Source organism: Ursus maritimus, unplaced genomic scaffold (assembly GCF_017311325.1).
Source record: "Ursus maritimus isolate PB19 unplaced genomic scaffold, ASM1731132v1 scaffold_15, whole genome shotgun sequence".
Lineage (NCBI taxonomy): Eukaryota > Metazoa > Chordata > Mammalia > Carnivora > Ursidae > Ursus > Ursus maritimus.
In genome coordinates this window covers 21,732,483-21,749,025 of record NW_024423897.1, presented here as the reverse complement: position 1 = coordinate 21,749,025, position 16,543 = coordinate 21,732,483, and the positions used below count along the sequence as shown (strand labels likewise).

The window sequence follows — 16,543 nt, the reverse complement described above, 5'->3', positions numbered from 1 at the left end:
TCACTGAGGCTCAGAGGTCAAGTAACTAGCCTAAGGTCATACAGCAGATAAGGCCAGAGCAGAATCTGAGCTTGTGTCCATAGTCCGTTTCTTTGCTGGCGTCTAGTGCCTCCCAGTGAACAAAAGCAGACATACAAGCCAAATGCAAGAGACGGTGATGCCGATAGTTATGTCTGGATCAGGAGACAGAGTTCATCGTTTCCTAAGCAATCATGTCCATGCCCTTAGCTTTGAGAACCCTCTGTGTTAGCCCACACCTGTCCCCTGAGCTGCAGACTCCCATTCCCAACTACCTACTGGACACCTTCATGTCGATGTCTCATGGGCACCTAAAAGGTGACATGTGTGAAACGGAGTCCTCATTTTACCCCATAAACGTGTCCTTTCCCCACCTCACCATCCTTCCAGCCTCAGCAATGGCTCTACCGCACAGTCTTCACTAGAGTCTGGAACCTGGGAATCACCCCTGATTCTTCTCTCTCTCCCCATATCCAGTCTATCACCGACTCCTGGTTATTTCCATGCAGAGCTTGTCCCTAGTCTGTCCACTTCTTGCATCTTCATTATCAGCTCAAGGTTTCTGCACCACTCTCTCCAGCTGGAATTGGAAGTAATACTAAAAGTTTTAGCAAGGCTTATAATTAGGGTGGCTGTACATCCTGGTTTGCCCAGATCAGTCTTGATTTTTTACCGATTGATCCTGTTGTGGCTTGGTGATCGCCAAACTTTTTTTAGTGCTTCTCTCCCTCTCAAGTGTGACGCAGTGTAGACCTCAAGTAGTATGGTCACCCAAGCTATGAGGCCTCCATGATCCACACAACCCATCTCTTCAGCTTTATTCCTATTAAGATCACTATGATGACCATATTGGCCCCATCTCAATCCACTTCAAGCTCCTTCCCAACTCAAGATGTTGGCTTATCTTGTTCCTGCTTGTGACATTCTCCTGTATGTTTTTCAAATGGCTGGCTCCTCAGGTCCCAGCTCAAATGTTCCTTCCTCATGATGGCAGCCACACTCTGAATATGGCTCCCTTGTGCCTTATGAGCCTCTCATCGCTTTCTTTCTTCATCTGCTTATTGTTTATCTCCATGACTAGAATCAAAAGCCCACATGGACAGGGATCATCCCCTCACTTCCCCTTGCTATATGACTAGCAGCAGGCATAGGGCCTGGCACAGGATGGGTGCTCAATATTTGTTGAAAGACTTAGCAAATCACTGACTGGCTAGCTGGATGAATGAATAGATATATCATCCTGAGCCCAGAGAAGTTCACAGAATAACAGGGTTCACTAGGACTTGAGATTTAGGAAAGGGATTTTGAAACAATAAAATGAAGAACAAATGTTTAAATACCATTTGACCACTTACCTTTGGCTATTCTCACTCTACCCTTTGCAATACCACCACGACCCCTAAACATGTATATATCTTCTCCATTTTGGACCACACACCAGTTCCTGTGAGGTTCAGAGAGCTGTCCTGGCCAAACTCAAGGAGTTAGAGCCAGGGTGAGGATATTGTTCTGCCCAGAAGCTGTGCAGGAATTCAGAGGTTAGGCTCCAGGGTCAGAGTATTTGGTCTGAAGCAACCCACCTCTGCCACTTATTGGTAGTATTACTACCAGTCACTCAACCTCCCTGTGCCTCAGTTACCACATCTCTAAAGTGGGGGTGCTAACTGCCCTTCCCTAAAGCATGTTGTGAGGGTTTAATACAGTAATGCATGTGATGCACTTAGCGCAGTCCCCAGCACCTAGGAAGAGCTCTGTACATTTTCTCCTAATAATACAAGCACTGGTAGTGCTTTCGCCAGCACATTACTGTCCCCGTGGTTACCAGCAGTGGCCCAACCCAGCTCTTACCTTGATCTGAAGCTGATACCATTCCTGGACTCTCCTGCTTAGGCCCACAGTGGTCACTAGCCATCCATCAGGGGTCACTCGGAAGGCAGAGCCATCATTCCCGTTGGTGATTCGGAATGAGTAGGGGGGACCATTCTCTGGGGAGTCCGGGTCACTCAGGATCAGCTGCAGAACTTTGCTGCCAATGGGTGAGTTCTCCTGAGACAGAGCGTGCCAGGAAATCAAAGAGCAAAATGAGCTCCAGTCTTTCCTTTCGCATCTTTCTGGATCCCCTTATCTGTGATGAGTCCTCAGCACTGTGGCTGCTCTCAGGCTATGTCTGAACTTCGAGCTATCATTCATTCATTCTGCCAGCCTGTGAATTTGTTGTTAGCTTCGCCAGTCTAAATCAGGAGCTTCCTGAGGGCAGTGCTGGGTCTTAGAAACAAAGCCCATTAAGGCAGGAAGGGTCCTTAGAGTCCCTTTATGCTATAGAAGGTGACTTGCTCAAGGTCACATAGCTGATAATTCTTGTATATAAATTAGTTAGTGCCTGGGATCTATGCGGAACTTTTGTGATTCATAGGGTCAACTGAACACCTATAAATGGTTTCCTGCTTAGAAGACCAATGGAACACACAACTCAACGAAAAAAATTAAAAATGAGTAAGCATTCAACTAAGAAAAATTGATTCCCTGGGTACTGTTCAAGTCTCTGTTCTATAGTGTGGGAATTAAGTATCTATAGCACAATGGTTGTTAACTGTCTTTTTTGCAACAAAATTTTATCTACAAACAATCTTATGGACAGAAACTAATGGTTGCCTATCCAACAGACATTCCTCCCTTCCTTTCTTACAAAACCCGACTTTTGTTCAGGTGTGGGGTAGCAATATCCTCAGAAAAGATGTGCCCTATTAAGAAGAGATGGACTGGGGCACCTAGGAGGCTCAAGGCGGTTAAGTGTCCAACTCTTGATTTCAGCTCAGGTCCTGATCTCAGGGTTGTGAGATTGAGCCCTGCCTCAGTCTCTGCTCACTGGTCATGGAGGCTGCTTAAGATTCTCTCTCTCCTTCTGCCTCTCCCCACTCATGCTCTCTCCCTCTCCCTCTCAAAAAAAAAAAAAAAAGGAGAGAGATGGAGATTATAATTGGTCTAAGTCAGTTATAAAATCTGGTTCCCTGTGCCAGTTTTTGGTTTAATGGTGATCATGTAATCTGGTTCTGATCACTGGAGAAGTCAACCAGGTGAGGGTTCTGAGAAGCTTTCTTCTTTGATAAAAATAGATCCTGGGGCCGGGGTGGGGGACGGGAGTCCTTTTCTGTTTGCCTTTGAAGATGGTTAGACAAGGATATGATGCTGGAGCTGCAGCAGCCATTTTGTAACCATGAGAATGAAGGTGGGGGAATTTCAGAGAAGCTAGCCCAAAGCTGTGATACTGTTTTTCTGCCAAAATAACCAGTTCTGGAATAGAACTTAATACCATCACACCTTTTGTTATATGAAATAATAAACCCTTATTATTTAATGACATTTTAGTCAGATAATCTGTTATTGGCAGCCAAAGAATCCTAACTAACTAATACTCATAATATACAAAGAAGTAAAAGTGAAGTGACTCTGGCTGATACATAGCAGGACCCAGGATTCTCCCTTCCTATCCTCTTCCTCAACTCCCTCACATCTTATGGTCACAATTCCTATTGAATCCCTAGGCAATCTCCAGATCCCATTTGTAAACCATTGGTATGATGGAAATAGCTCAGGGATCTGGAAAATCATCTGGTTTAAATCCCAAGTTTGCCACATTTTAGCTATGGTACATTTCTTTTTTTTTTTTAAAGATTTTATTTATTTATTTGACAGAGATAGAGACAGCCAGCGAGAGAGGGAACACAAGCAGGGGGAATGGGAGAGGAAGAAGCAGGCTTCCAGCAGAGGACCTTAAGTGGGGCTCGATCCCAGAACGCCAGGATCACACCCTGAGCCGAAGGCAGACACTTAACGACTGAGCCACCCAGGCGCCCCTAGGTATGGTACATTTCTGTACCTCCATTTAAAAAATCCGTAAAGTGGGCAGAGTAGGCCCCCTTATCCACAGTGATATGTTCTAAGACTCCCAGTGGATACCTGAAACCATGAATAGTATCACATCATTTATACTGAGTTTTCTATACATACATCTCTATGATAAAGTTTAATTTATCAATTAGTCACAGTAAGAGATTAACAGCAATAACTAATGATAAAATAGAAAATTATAACAATATACTATAATAATAGTTATGTGAGTGTGATCTCCCTTTCTCAAAATATCTGTACTCCCCCATTCTTCTTGTGATGATGTGCAGATGATAAGATGCCTATGTGGTGAGATGAAGTGAGATGAGTGACATAGGCACACAGAATGTGTGATGTACATTAGGCTACTATGGACCTTGTGATGATATGTTAGGGAACATCAGCTTCTGGAATGTGGTTGATGAGGGGTCAGCCTGACTGAAACCACAGAAAGCAAAACCACAGATAAGGGGGGACTACTGTACTACCTGATTCATGTAGCTGGGTGAGTCGCAAATGAGGTAATGGATGTGGAAGTGCCTAGCACAGTGCCTGATTATTTTTAATTCCGTAATTCATAGTCCCCTTTAGCAGGCTGTGTTGCCATTAGGGATATCAGTGTCAAGGTCACAGCCACTGTAGACTGATAGCGGTGGTGAGCACCATCCATTAGGAGGGAAACGAAGGGAGGAAGGCTTCAGGATGTCTTTGGAAGCTCAAGTGTACCTGGACAGAGGTGCTGTAGTTGAGCTGGAAGAATCTCGGTGGGTTATCATTGACATCAACCACTTGGATAGCAATGTCTGTGTCCTCATGCAGTGGAGGCCGCCCGTTGTCTGTGGCTCGGAGCCTCAGGGAATAGCTAGGAGTCTATAGCAAGATGGCAGTGGAGAGTTAGCAATAAGACCCCTCAGTTCTGCCCCAACTAATGTTTTCAGAAAAATAAGATGGAGACACTCCCCTATGCCCGACTCCATTACCCACCCATGCTATTTTAGGGTCCAGGTTTTGGAGTCAGGAAGAAATAGGTTTGATTTCCAGTTCCACCGCTTACCACCTGTGAGAACTTGGGAAGATGACTAAACATCTGTGAGGATATCAGGACCCACCCACTAGGATTAATTTAAGTACCAAATGGCATAATGTATACAAAGCACTTAGCAAAGTTCCTGGCACAGATCCTGTGCTCAATAAATGATAATTTACTATAATGATCTAATGATTCCTGGTCAATAGTAAGCAGCTAGCCTGAGCTCCTCCAGTCAAGGTTAAGGGTCACTTAGTCCTCTCCTGCCTCTGGCCTCACAGACCACAGAGACCACACAGGGAAAACAAGTGTGGGACACTGAGTACAAGTCTGGAGAAGTCAGCAGGGGTGTTGACCACAGTTCATCCTCTGGACCTGCATCAGGGCCATATCTCTGCTCTGATAAACTTAGATTGGGCCCCTCCCACATGACTCACCTGTTCCCAATCCAGGGCCTTGGCCACCTGTAGCTCCCCCTTCTTGGGGTGGACAGAGAAGTGCCCAAGCTGGTTCCCTCCTATCAGGCTGTAGGTGATGGCACTATTTGCAGGTCCATCTTCATCAGTCGCTGACACCTGCAGCAGAGGGAGGGTAGTTGTTAATCTAGGGCAAGAGGGACCAGAAAGGAATGTTGGCCCCTAGGAGTACAAGGAGACAGCTATGTCCCCACTCCAATGACTCCCATTAGGCGGGCAGTCCCTGGACCACAGTCATCCCTACCAAAGGAATGTCTTCATTTTCTATCCCAGTATAGATTTCAGCATGCCATGGTTCATTCATTTACTCATTCACTCATACTGGCAGGGTGCTAGGTCCTGAAGTAGTAGGTGAGGGATGTGCCAAAATGAATATGCACACAGGAAGTTTAATGTCTAATTTTATTGGTAATTCTAATTTGGGGCAAAGTATGATCAGCCTTAAGAGAGCACAGAGAATGAGGTGGTAAATTCTACCTGGGAAGATTAGCAAAGCATTCATAAGCCTCAGAAGGATAAGGAGGGCTTCTGGGAATGGAGCCAATATTCCAGGCTTGAACCCAGAATGTGTGAAAGTGCAGAGACTGTTTAAAGAAAGGCTCAACTTCCTGTGTGGTTGGAGCATAGGATGCATGTCAGAGAGTAGAAGGAGATAAGACCAGAAGGCAGAATAAAGAGGGGTCATAGAGAACCTTAAATATGGGCATACAGAGTTTGTTTTCACTCTATGTAGTGGGGAGCAATTACATGTTTAAATGCAAAGAGGTGTTATTTGGTGCTTCTCCCCCTGCACAACACTAATACTCCAGGCCCTTCCCAGACCTTGGAGCCTCCGGTAGTCCTCTGGGGTCTCTCCTATGCCCCGTTCTATCAATACCTGATCTAGACCTTATCAAACATAGCCCTGAGACCCTCTGTCATGAGAAACAGTTTGGCCAAGTGGCTGCAAGTCAGAGTTAAGTGTATTGTGTATAAATTGATAAACTAACCCATGCTTGTAGACATGGGGGGGGGATAAAAACCCATCCAAGTCCATGCCCCCCAAAGGGCAAAGTTGTGGGTCCTTACTGTGAGCACGACGTCACCTATGATGGCATTCTCTAAGACCCTTGTGCTGTACAGATCCTGAAGGAATCTGGGTCGGTGTTCATTGACATCAGTGATGTTGACCACGATTGTGGTCATGTCACTGAGAGAGGAAGAGCCTTTCCGGGTGCATTCTATGGATAGGAAGAACTTGGGGCTTGTCTCAAAGTCCAGGCTCTTGTTGACATACAGGATCCCTGAGGAAACAAGAGATGATGGGAGCAATGAAGCATTTGGGACTGCAAAGGCAGAGGTCTGAGGGGTCTTGAGCCAAACCCCAGGAGAGGCAGCTCAACAGGGTTGGGACAGACAGATCTCCTCCATCATCTCCTCTATCTCCTCCATAATCTCTTCCATTTTCTCCTCCACCATCTCCATCATCTCCACCATGTCGTCCATCATCTCTTTCATCTCCTCCATCATCTTATCCTTCATCTTTTACATCACCCTCTTTGTTTTGTTTCCCCATTACCTTCCCCCCCTCCCCCTCCATCTCCTCTCATTTTCGTTATTGCCATCTCAACAGTAGTGTTTCCCTCATTTATTTCTATAATATTTCGTTGAAGTCTCCTTTAAATCTATAATATTAAATCTTTCTCATGTAGATCAATAATAATTCTGTAGAGTAGGAACAACTGTGGTTCACATTTTCTAAGTGAGTCAACTGATGCTCCCAACAGGTAAGTGACCTGCCCAAGTTCACCCAGCTAGTAAATGACAAAACTTAGATTATAAAGAGTTTTATAATACCCAAAATTGTTGAATGAACTGCTAGGGCATAGATTTATTTTTCTGAAATTTGGAAAAAAATAAGGATTTATCATGCTGTTCCTGGATAACCAAATATTTAATGGTAGAAAACTCTTCTTTATGAAAGAGTTTCAGTTAGTAAATAAATGAGGAATGATAAAATCAGAAGATCACCATTTTGCCGCCCCTAATGAAATAATGTATCTAGGAAATAATCATCTAAGGTTGCTAAAACCATGAGAAGGACAGCTGATGAAGAACTCTATAATGGATGGCTCAGGCTGACAACATGCAAGCCCATTGTCAATCTTAACCTCAGGAAAACCTATCAGTTTTTATATGCCTCCCAACAGAGTGCCAACTACAACCCAGCATCATCCATGAAGCACTGTTGCCATGAAATTAAGCTTGAACCTGATCAAGGTCTTTAATCCAAATGTCATTTATAAGAAATATAGGGGCTAGAGAGATATATGACATCAAAAAGATAAAGCTACTAGTCAATCCAAAATAGAAAAAATTCTGCCTGACACATAACCCAAGTTTCATTAGTTAGGTGTGGGGGGGAATAGAAAGGGAGAGGAAAATGTTAGAAATTAACTTAAAATACTGCCTGTCAACCAAATGCAATATGTATGCGTGGGGGTGGTGGCAAAGGGCAAATGTGAAATCAGACGGGCATACGTTGACAATTACAGAAGCTGGGTGATGGGAACATAGGGTTCATGACACTGTCCTCTCTATTTGTTTTATATGTTTAGAGTCTCCATAGTAAACCATTAAAAAATACTGCTTGACGATAAGACAGCTGCTCTAGGAGGTAGAGAGTATGATTGCAAGGGTGCTTTGGGGAGGAATCTGACCTGGGCAGCCTCTGAGGCCCTTCCACGAGGTTCTGTGAGTCTGACTTAGACTCTTCTGTGGCTAAGAGGAAAGAAGAGACCGTTTCCTAGTTCTCTTCATGAGAATAAGGGGAGAATCGGGGGTTCTGGGATAATTGGGGAGGGCTGTAGGAGGGAAGCAGGTAGCCCTGCCCTGGGAAGCTTATGCCCCAGATTCCAGCAAGTGCTTCGTCAGCCAAGGACAGAGAGTGGCCTCAGCCTCCAAGGGCTGGGCCTGAGCTGGGACCATGAAACTACAAACTGTAAGAGGAGAGTGCATTGCCGAACATCCTGGATGGGGACGTGAAGGAATAAAGGGGTTCCCCACATAAGCTGGCCCCATGGTGGAAGAGGGACGTGGGACCTGGAGAGATACAGCATGAAGAACGAACCAAAGGGTTTTGCCCTGGGAGGGTCTGCATGGGGTACACACACCCCATATGTGAAGAAGTCAGTGTTCCCCAAGACCCTGTGTGTGCAGGTGCATGTAGGGGGTGGGGCTGCCTCAGGCACTGGCTCACCTGTGCGGGCATCCAGGCGGAACCTCCCCTGCTCGTTCCCGCTGACCACACGGTAGCCAGTCTTCTCGGCGCTGGGGCGAGTGAGGGTGGCCAGCTGCAGCACCTCTGTGCCAAGCTGGGCGTCCTCGGGTACCTGCACACTATGCTCAGTGTTCAGGAACACAGGCAGATAGTCATCAAGGCCTACCACTGAGACAGTGACTGTGCCCAGAGTGGACAGTGGTATCGGGGTTCCCAGGTCAGAGGCACGGACAGTGAGCTCCAGTGCTTCCTGTGGCCTGACCCGTAGTGGCTTCTCCAGCCGAATCACACCCGTGGTGGCCTCAATGGAAAAATGGCCTTCAGCAGAGTCCGTCAGAGAGTAAACCACCTGGGCATTGGCACCTGTTGGGGAGACCAAGGGCATGGTTCATATTGAGAGACCCTCCTCTGACCCCACCTGCAGTGAACTTTCTAGCCGCAGGAGGGCCTGGGGTCCCCATAAAGGCTAATATGCTCAGGCTGTGTTAAGAGTGAGAATCTTTCAGTGGGAGATTCTTCACCAGGGGGTTCAAGGCCTCATAGAAAGCTTCTGGGGCTGGGGCATCTGCAAACCTATAAAATTATCTGAAAATGTTTACGTGGGGATTAGAGTCCAGGGCCAGCTCATAAAATGAAACTTGTGCGAGGTCAAAACCATCAATAGCGAGTTAGTTCCTTGGTTTGATAGAACAATTCTATATCTTGATGGTGGTGGTGGTTACACGACGCTCTATGTGAGTTAAAATTGAATAAAATTGAATAGATCTATACACACAGACATGTGCTCACATGCACACATTCAAATGAGTGCATATAAAAACTAGTGAAATCTGAATAAGGCTTATAGTCTGGTTACCAGTAATGTCCCATTACCAGTTTCCTGCGACAGCTAAAATGCCACCATTGGGGGAAGCTGGCTGAGCGGTGCAGGGGCCTCTCAGTACTATTTTTGCAACTTCCTAGGTGTCTATAATTATGTCAAAATAAAAAGTTAAGGAAACACACATACCCATGGAAAGGTCTTGGCTCAGATTCTGTTATGTTCTTTGGTTGTGTACGAGATGAAGCAGTAGGGGCCATTGTGTATGAAGAACACCAGTACTGAATGCTTAGCAGTGAGATCCTCACCCAGTCGGAGGAAGGCATGCCCTGAGGCTGAGGGTCTCACATCTCATATAGACATGGAGATACACACCCTTGTGGTGGAATGGTGGCAGGAACTGCCAATTAGAATAGTGGAATTTACATAAATTAAATGTGCATACCATGCAATTCCCCCATATATACATTTTTCTGGAAAGACCATAATTTTTCTAGAGAAAGGGAGCTTCTGGTCAGGCGACATTGGAATATCTGGGTGGAATATTTGGAGTAGAATAATAACACTTTTGAAGGATTAGTGGTAAACTGGTACAAGGCCACTGGATGTGTCCTAGAAAGAAGGTGTGAGTAGAAGCATGTTATTGAAGAAACTAGATCTCCTATACCCAGAAAGGAAAGCTTGGGGCTGGAGCAGATAATCACCACCTCCCAGCCTTGGAAGGGCCATCGTGGGTGGAAGTCTAGAAGATGTATATGACTACAAAGGGCCGGACCAGGACTGATGGGTGCCAGCTCAAAATAGGTAGCACTTGATAATTATCTGAGGTACCACAGAAGGTCAGTAGGGAGCTGCTAGGAAGTAGGGAGGTACCATGGAAGGTAGGTGAGTAGTTGCCTATGAAGTAGGGAGCCTCCTGTCCCTGGAAGTGTTCAAGTACTAGCTAGTGAGCACTATAGGGCCTAATAGCCTTAGATGCCTCTGCTCTATTTGCCCTCTCTAGAACCCCTACATCCCTCCAAAAATCTCACATCTCCTTCAATGCCAAGCTAAAACTCAAGAAAATTGGACATATGTGCTGTATATATATAAATATATATACACGTATATATGCACACACAAAAAAATGCTTTATGGTAGCAGAAGTTATAATTGGTACAATATGGAACAAATACCTAATTTGCCTTATAAATTCTAAAGAAAAGGAATTAACTCTAGTGCAAATAATGTCATTAAAATTCAAATGGAAAATACTGAAAATGATGCTGCTTTATTGTATAGAAAATGGATTAAAACTTAATAGGCTTAGTAGAGTTTGTGCCAAAAATTCCTTTCTTGTGGCAAATTAATTGGAGTTGAATAGTTCTGATTGGTGTATTTCAGATTAGATGTTGTATTTAAAATGTCCTTGAGGGCAAATGGCAGAATTGAAAGGGCTCCAGGCCTGAGAGCCAGTGAGAAACAATGAGGCTGAAAGGCCCTGTACCAGCCTCAAAACATTGCCCAAATCTTTTGTCACCTAGCACTTAGGTATGTGGTTTGTGGGCAAACATTTTCTTCTTGTGAGTGTTCATAGACTCAGGAAGGAGGCAGAGTCCTTGCTGCATCCCAGATCAATACACAAAGAACCAAACCCTCACCCCAGGTGACCCTGTGAGCGAATGGCCTCCAATCCTTCTCCTCACCTTGGTCAGGATCCCGGGCCAACACCACAGCCACAGGGGTCTTAACTGTGGTGTTGTCGAAGACAGCCACAGCACAGTGGCTGGGGAAGAAATGGGGGGCGTTGTCATTCACATCCTCCACATGGAGAATCACGTCTGCCTGGCATGATTGGCCACCTCCATCCGTTGCCTTGGCAACAAGGCTGTACGTATCCTTCTTCTCTCGGTCCAGGGGTGTAAGGGTGGTCAGCTCCCCTGGCCGGAGAAACGACAGCAGGTGAGCTTTCCCTGGGGGACATTACTCCAGCACTTGCCTTGTAGGTATCTATGCAAGACAACCACAGGCACACAGGGTTTTGTCACTCTGTGACAAAAAGGGGTCAGAGAAAAAGGGTCAGTCCTGCCTACATACAGTTAGGAAAGGAGTTCAGTCCCACACCTGCCTACTTCCCTAATTCTCCAAATGCGCTCCACCACCATATCATCAATTTAAGATCCTCACCAACAAGTTACAAAGAGGCACAACATTTTTATAGGGCAAGGAGGCAATTTCTAACAAAACATAAAATGTGTTTATCCTTTGGTCCACAATTACACATCTAGGAGTATATCCTACGGAATAATCCACCCAAGGATAAAAATATGTATATAAAGATATTCTCTGCAGCATTGTTTATAATAGCAGCATACTGAAAAGACCCTGTATGTCTTTCTCAAAAAGGGACTGGTTGAATATATTATGGTTTAGCCATACAGTAAAATACTGTGCAGCCCAGAAGGAATTACAATAGAGTTTTATGTAATGCCTTGTTATTACTTCCAAGGTGTTGCTATGTGAAGAAAAAAAAAAAAACAAGTCACAAAATAGTATTCTAGAGTGCTTATCTTTGAGGAGGGGCTGGTTATCATATAGACTTTCCAATTTCTGCATAATACACACCTACAGTGTTTGTATTTTTGTACAACGAGCATGTATTATTTCTATATTGAGAAAAACCACCCAGTTTTTTTTTTTTTTAAGACCCCACCAATCATCCTGCAGCTGAAAAAACAGCATCAGAGAGAGATTAGGTAACCTACCTGGGGTGACTCAGCATGCCCATGCTGGAATGAGAAAGGACAATGTTGTCTCTTATCTGTCCAGACAGCTTCCTGGGACACCACTCTCACCTGCCACCTCCCAGCTCAGGAATCTCCAAGCCATCCTTTGAGCTACTGGTTCTAAGTCAAGTTCAGCAGCTGGCCCTCTGTGACCTTGGCCTTCTGAGCTGCCTGTCCCCACGCCCTCCCCCATAGCAGCAAGACAGGGATCCCACTGTGGGGCTGCTCTTCCAAAGGAAGCAGACTCACGCTGTCTTCTCCACCAGACTCTCACAGCCCAACCTCTCCTAGGCATTGGTGGTCTACCCTGCAGGGCTCTCTGCTTCCACCTCTGTCCTCTAATAATAATGACAATGGCAACCATATCTACTGAACTCTTATTATATGCCAGATCTGAGCTAGACTTCTATATACTTCATCTCTTGGGATTTTTACAATAATACATTGAGGTCTGCAACATATGCATCTTGAGATCATGTCCTTGACCATGAAGCTCACCTGCCTAAATTCTCTAATGGCTCTAAAGGAGGGATTTGCACCCCCACCCCCACCCCTTGGCCTCTCTCCTCCCCTTTGTGCACCAGTTTCTGGCCTTCCATCAGGACCTCAGATGTATATACTCTTCCCTAAAACAAAGTCCGTGTATAAATTCTCTTTCTGCCTTAAGTATCCATCCCTAGTACTCCCTTAACTCTTCTCCCAAGCCTCCCTCCCCACTCCTGTCAAACCTCCCCTTAGCATCCTGCATTTTTTCTTAACTCAGCACATTTCAAACCACTGATACAATGACTACCTTTCCCACAGACCCAGTTCTTATCTGTCTGTTGATTACGTCCCCACCATCTAGTACAATGCTTGGTACATGGTGCCAGTATGTTTGCTGAGTGAATGGATAGATGGATAGGTGAATCCCTGTTTCTTCTCCAAGGAACCTAGCATGGTATTGGGCACTGTTATTCATTAATAAGTTCTTGGTTTGATCCTGAAGCTCAGGAAACCCACCTGTATGAGGATCCAGCTTAAATTCATCTGCCCCAGGACCATGCAGAGAATATGTGATCTGAGCATTGGTATCAGAATCCAAGTCTGTTGCAGAAACTTTCAAAATGAAGTGTCCTGGAGATGTATCTTCACTGACTTTGCCAGTGTAGAGAAGCTGGAAATGGAAGACAAAGAAGGAGATTGTGGGAGATACATCTAGATCGAGAGAGAAGCCAAATGACAGAGAGGGAGACAGAAGCAGAGAGAGAGAGAGATCAGAGAGCACGATGGGGAGAGGGAAAGAGAGAGAAACAGGGCAGGGGTGAAACAGAGAGAATAAGATGAAACATGCAAGGAAATGGAGATTAAAAACAAGGAGCAGGATGACAAGAGGACTAGTCAGAAAAGACAGAATGAGAGAAATTCCACCACTGAAAACCCACACTAGAAGGACCAGCTACCACCTACTCCACAGGGACTCTTTGAGGCTTCTGGGTGAGTTTGATGAGATGGGCCCGATATGAGGCATTCTGGAAGGTGTCAGGCCAAGCCACTCACTCCAGGCCAGGCATCCTGGTCTCTGTGGTAAGGCCATGCTGTCAGGCTCACCCCCTGCCTACACCCCAAGACAGACCCTTGACTGTTTAAGTCAGGTCTGGACCCCAATGGCCCACAGGGCCTGACCCACCCTCCAAAGTGCTGCAAGTACTTTCATAGCAGGGGATGTGGCACAGGGAAAAGGCTGGAGCTCCCTGGAAGCCCAGTGTTTCTATAGCTGCTGTCTCTGGGCACAGGCTCCAAGCAAACTGATTTCCCCCACTGTAGGGTGTGGGTGAGTATGAACCCCTGTATGTCCTCTGGATGGAGGCTTTGGGCCTGGGTAGGCTATGTAGAGAAAGACTCCCCAGGTCTCTTTTTCCTGGCTCTAGTGATGCTGTTGACCACCCCTGGGAAGGCCAGGGTAGGTTTGATCCCGGCCTCTTCCAGCATGGGGAGGATGCAGGCTGGTTATAAGGATGGCTAAGGGGAAAGGATGGCCACCCTCCTCCCCAAAAACGCTGCTCTTCTGAGACCACCCAAAAGGTGGTCATCTTGGATCCTGCAAAGGCATTTTCCATGCATCCTGATAACATAGGTTCTGTTTTTCTACTATGATTTTATGTGGTTGGAGTGTAAAAGACAGAGGAAGAAAAGGTGATGGGACATATGTATTTTTTTGTGTTATAAGGTCTGTGTTGCATATATCTGTGCAAATAAGTGAAGTGTATATATGCAATGCACATGTAAGTATGTTTGTGTGAGTCATATATGTATACTTCCATATATGGATGGGTATACAGATGGATGAATGTTGTGAGTATGTAGGTGTATGCTTATGGATCTGTGTGTATATACATATTGGTATCTGCATGTATATATAGAGTTATAGATGATCCTCTGTGTATGTGTATATGGGGGAGTGTGTGTAAGTTTGCATTTATGTATATATACTGAATGGCTGGATTTTACATAAATTTGAATTATTGTTATTTAAAATGTTACAAGAGTAAAATGTTAATAGTTTAACTTTATCTGAAAATTTTGAGGTAATGCAAATCTCCCAAAGTTAAAAATTATTTACTGTGTTTTTAAAAATATGTTTAAACGCAAAGCCTCCGGGACAATGATTGTTCATTTATGTCCTCTAAGAACACAGTTCCTTTCCTAACACACAGAGACAAGCACACACATACCACCACCACCATTCAACATTTGTTTTCACGGGAAATTTAGGGTTGCAAAGGAAGCAAAAACGGTAACTGCCTGTCTGCATGTTTGTGTGTACATATAACCTCAAGGAGGCATCTGTGGTGGTTTGTTTTACCCATGTAGATGTGGGGATGTGCATAATATGGGCATGGGGTTAGTGTGAGCTGTCTCTGGGGGCAGTTCTCTTTGGATGTATTTGATAATGAGCTATGCTAACAAGCTGAGTGGTGGTGGGGTTTCCCACTGGGCACAGCAGACTGGAGAATGAAGAAGTTACTTTACTTCTGGATGTATTTTGTAGAGAAGTAGACTTTTGAAGGGAGTGTAGGGGGAGAAGTATGGACCAAGCGTTCTAAAGAGTTTGGTGACATCCTTATGCCAGGGGTGGAGGGGAAGAATTGCCTAGAATGCCTGCCTAGGGCACTAGTCTGAGGCTAGCTGGGGAGAAGCCAGGGCTGATCAGTGATGCCCAGCCTCAGAGATGCCCAGCCTTTCTCCTTCCTCTTGGCCTTCACTCCAGCTTCTTTGCCTCCAATGCCACCTCATCCTCACAAGGCTCTCACCTGTGAGCACTGCGGGCTGTTATCATTGATGTCCAGGACGAAGATCTCTACAAGGACCGAAGCTTGGAACTTGCCATCGGAAGCAGTGATTCTGAGCAAGTACTTGGCCATGTGCTCACGGTCCAGGGTCTTCCTTGAGAAAATCCTCCACTTATCTCCAGCTTGGCTGATGCCAAACTGGCCCAAGGGATCTCCCTCTAAAAAGATAGAACAGAGCTTCCAGAAGTCAAGGAATAGGAATGAACCAGGTTTGTGCCATAGGTGGCTGCCCACAGGACACTTTTTTTAGGATTGCTAGGAAAGACAGAAATCTCCTGCCTTAACTAGGGACCCACCGTTCTATATTGAGTCAGTTATTTGGTGTTTTGAAGGTTCTTCTGACTTCAAAGGCCTCCTATTAAATGGAATTATCACTGTGAGAAACTCCACTCTAAAATATATAGCTGAGGAGCAGGTTTCTTATTTTTTTGTTCTTTGGAAAGCACTGGGGGAAGTTAAAAGGAAGCACATTTCAATTTTATACAAGAACCTTCTGATATCTAGTATCTGTTCAACAGTGGAGGAGTGGGAAGTAATTGACAACACTAAGCTCTCTGAGGTTTTAATTTGCAAATGAGGACACAGACTAAGTGGAGGTTCCCATGAATCACTAGGTTTGCTTCTGAGTCATCTTTCCTTGACACCAATCACTGATAGAGGAGATGGATTTATGAGATTCCAAGATTCCAGAGTTCCAAGACTCAACTATTCCAGGAATTGATGATCTATTGATATTTATTCTATTACTCAAAGATGTTAAGACTTTGTGTTTTTTAGAGTCTGGTTTTATTAGATGATAAAAGTCTATCTCCCTAAGTTTCCATATTTCAAATGACTCTGATCCAGGATCTGTTTCCATAGGAGTCTATGATTCTTGGTTGGAACTTCAGGTTCATTAACTTCCTGTTAGAGAGCTGTGATAGCAGAAGGAGCCATGTCTATGGGGATGGGATGACAT

At 45.0% G+C, this 16,543-nt stretch overlaps 2 protein-coding genes across 3 annotated transcripts in view; one reads left to right on the top strand and one right to left on the bottom strand.

Annotated features, from left to right (window-relative positions):
- Positions 1–16,543, top strand: part of SLC36A1 (solute carrier family 36 member 1) — a 136,361-nt gene that overhangs the window by 74,110 nt on the left and 45,708 nt on the right. The gene's annotated exons all lie outside the window — the stretch shown is intronic.
- The window catches only part of FAT2 (FAT atypical cadherin 2), a 60,785-nt gene that overhangs the window by 19,429 nt on the left and 24,813 nt on the right, over positions 1–16,543 (bottom strand). Inside the window, exons 10-17 of the mRNA XM_008692484.2 lie at positions 15,547–15,743; positions 13,256–13,409; positions 11,174–11,407; positions 8,648–9,031; positions 6,478–6,692; positions 5,371–5,508; positions 4,633–4,776; positions 1,867–2,064 (exon numbers count right to left, since the gene is read on the bottom strand). Of these exons, the coding sequence (XP_008690706.2) occupies positions 1,867–2,064; positions 4,633–4,776; positions 5,371–5,508; positions 6,478–6,692; positions 8,648–9,031; positions 11,174–11,407; positions 13,256–13,409; positions 15,547–15,743 (1,664 nt within the window). The remainder of the gene's footprint in view (positions 1–1,866; positions 2,065–4,632; positions 4,777–5,370; positions 5,509–6,477; positions 6,693–8,647; positions 9,032–11,173; positions 11,408–13,255; positions 13,410–15,546; positions 15,744–16,543) is intronic.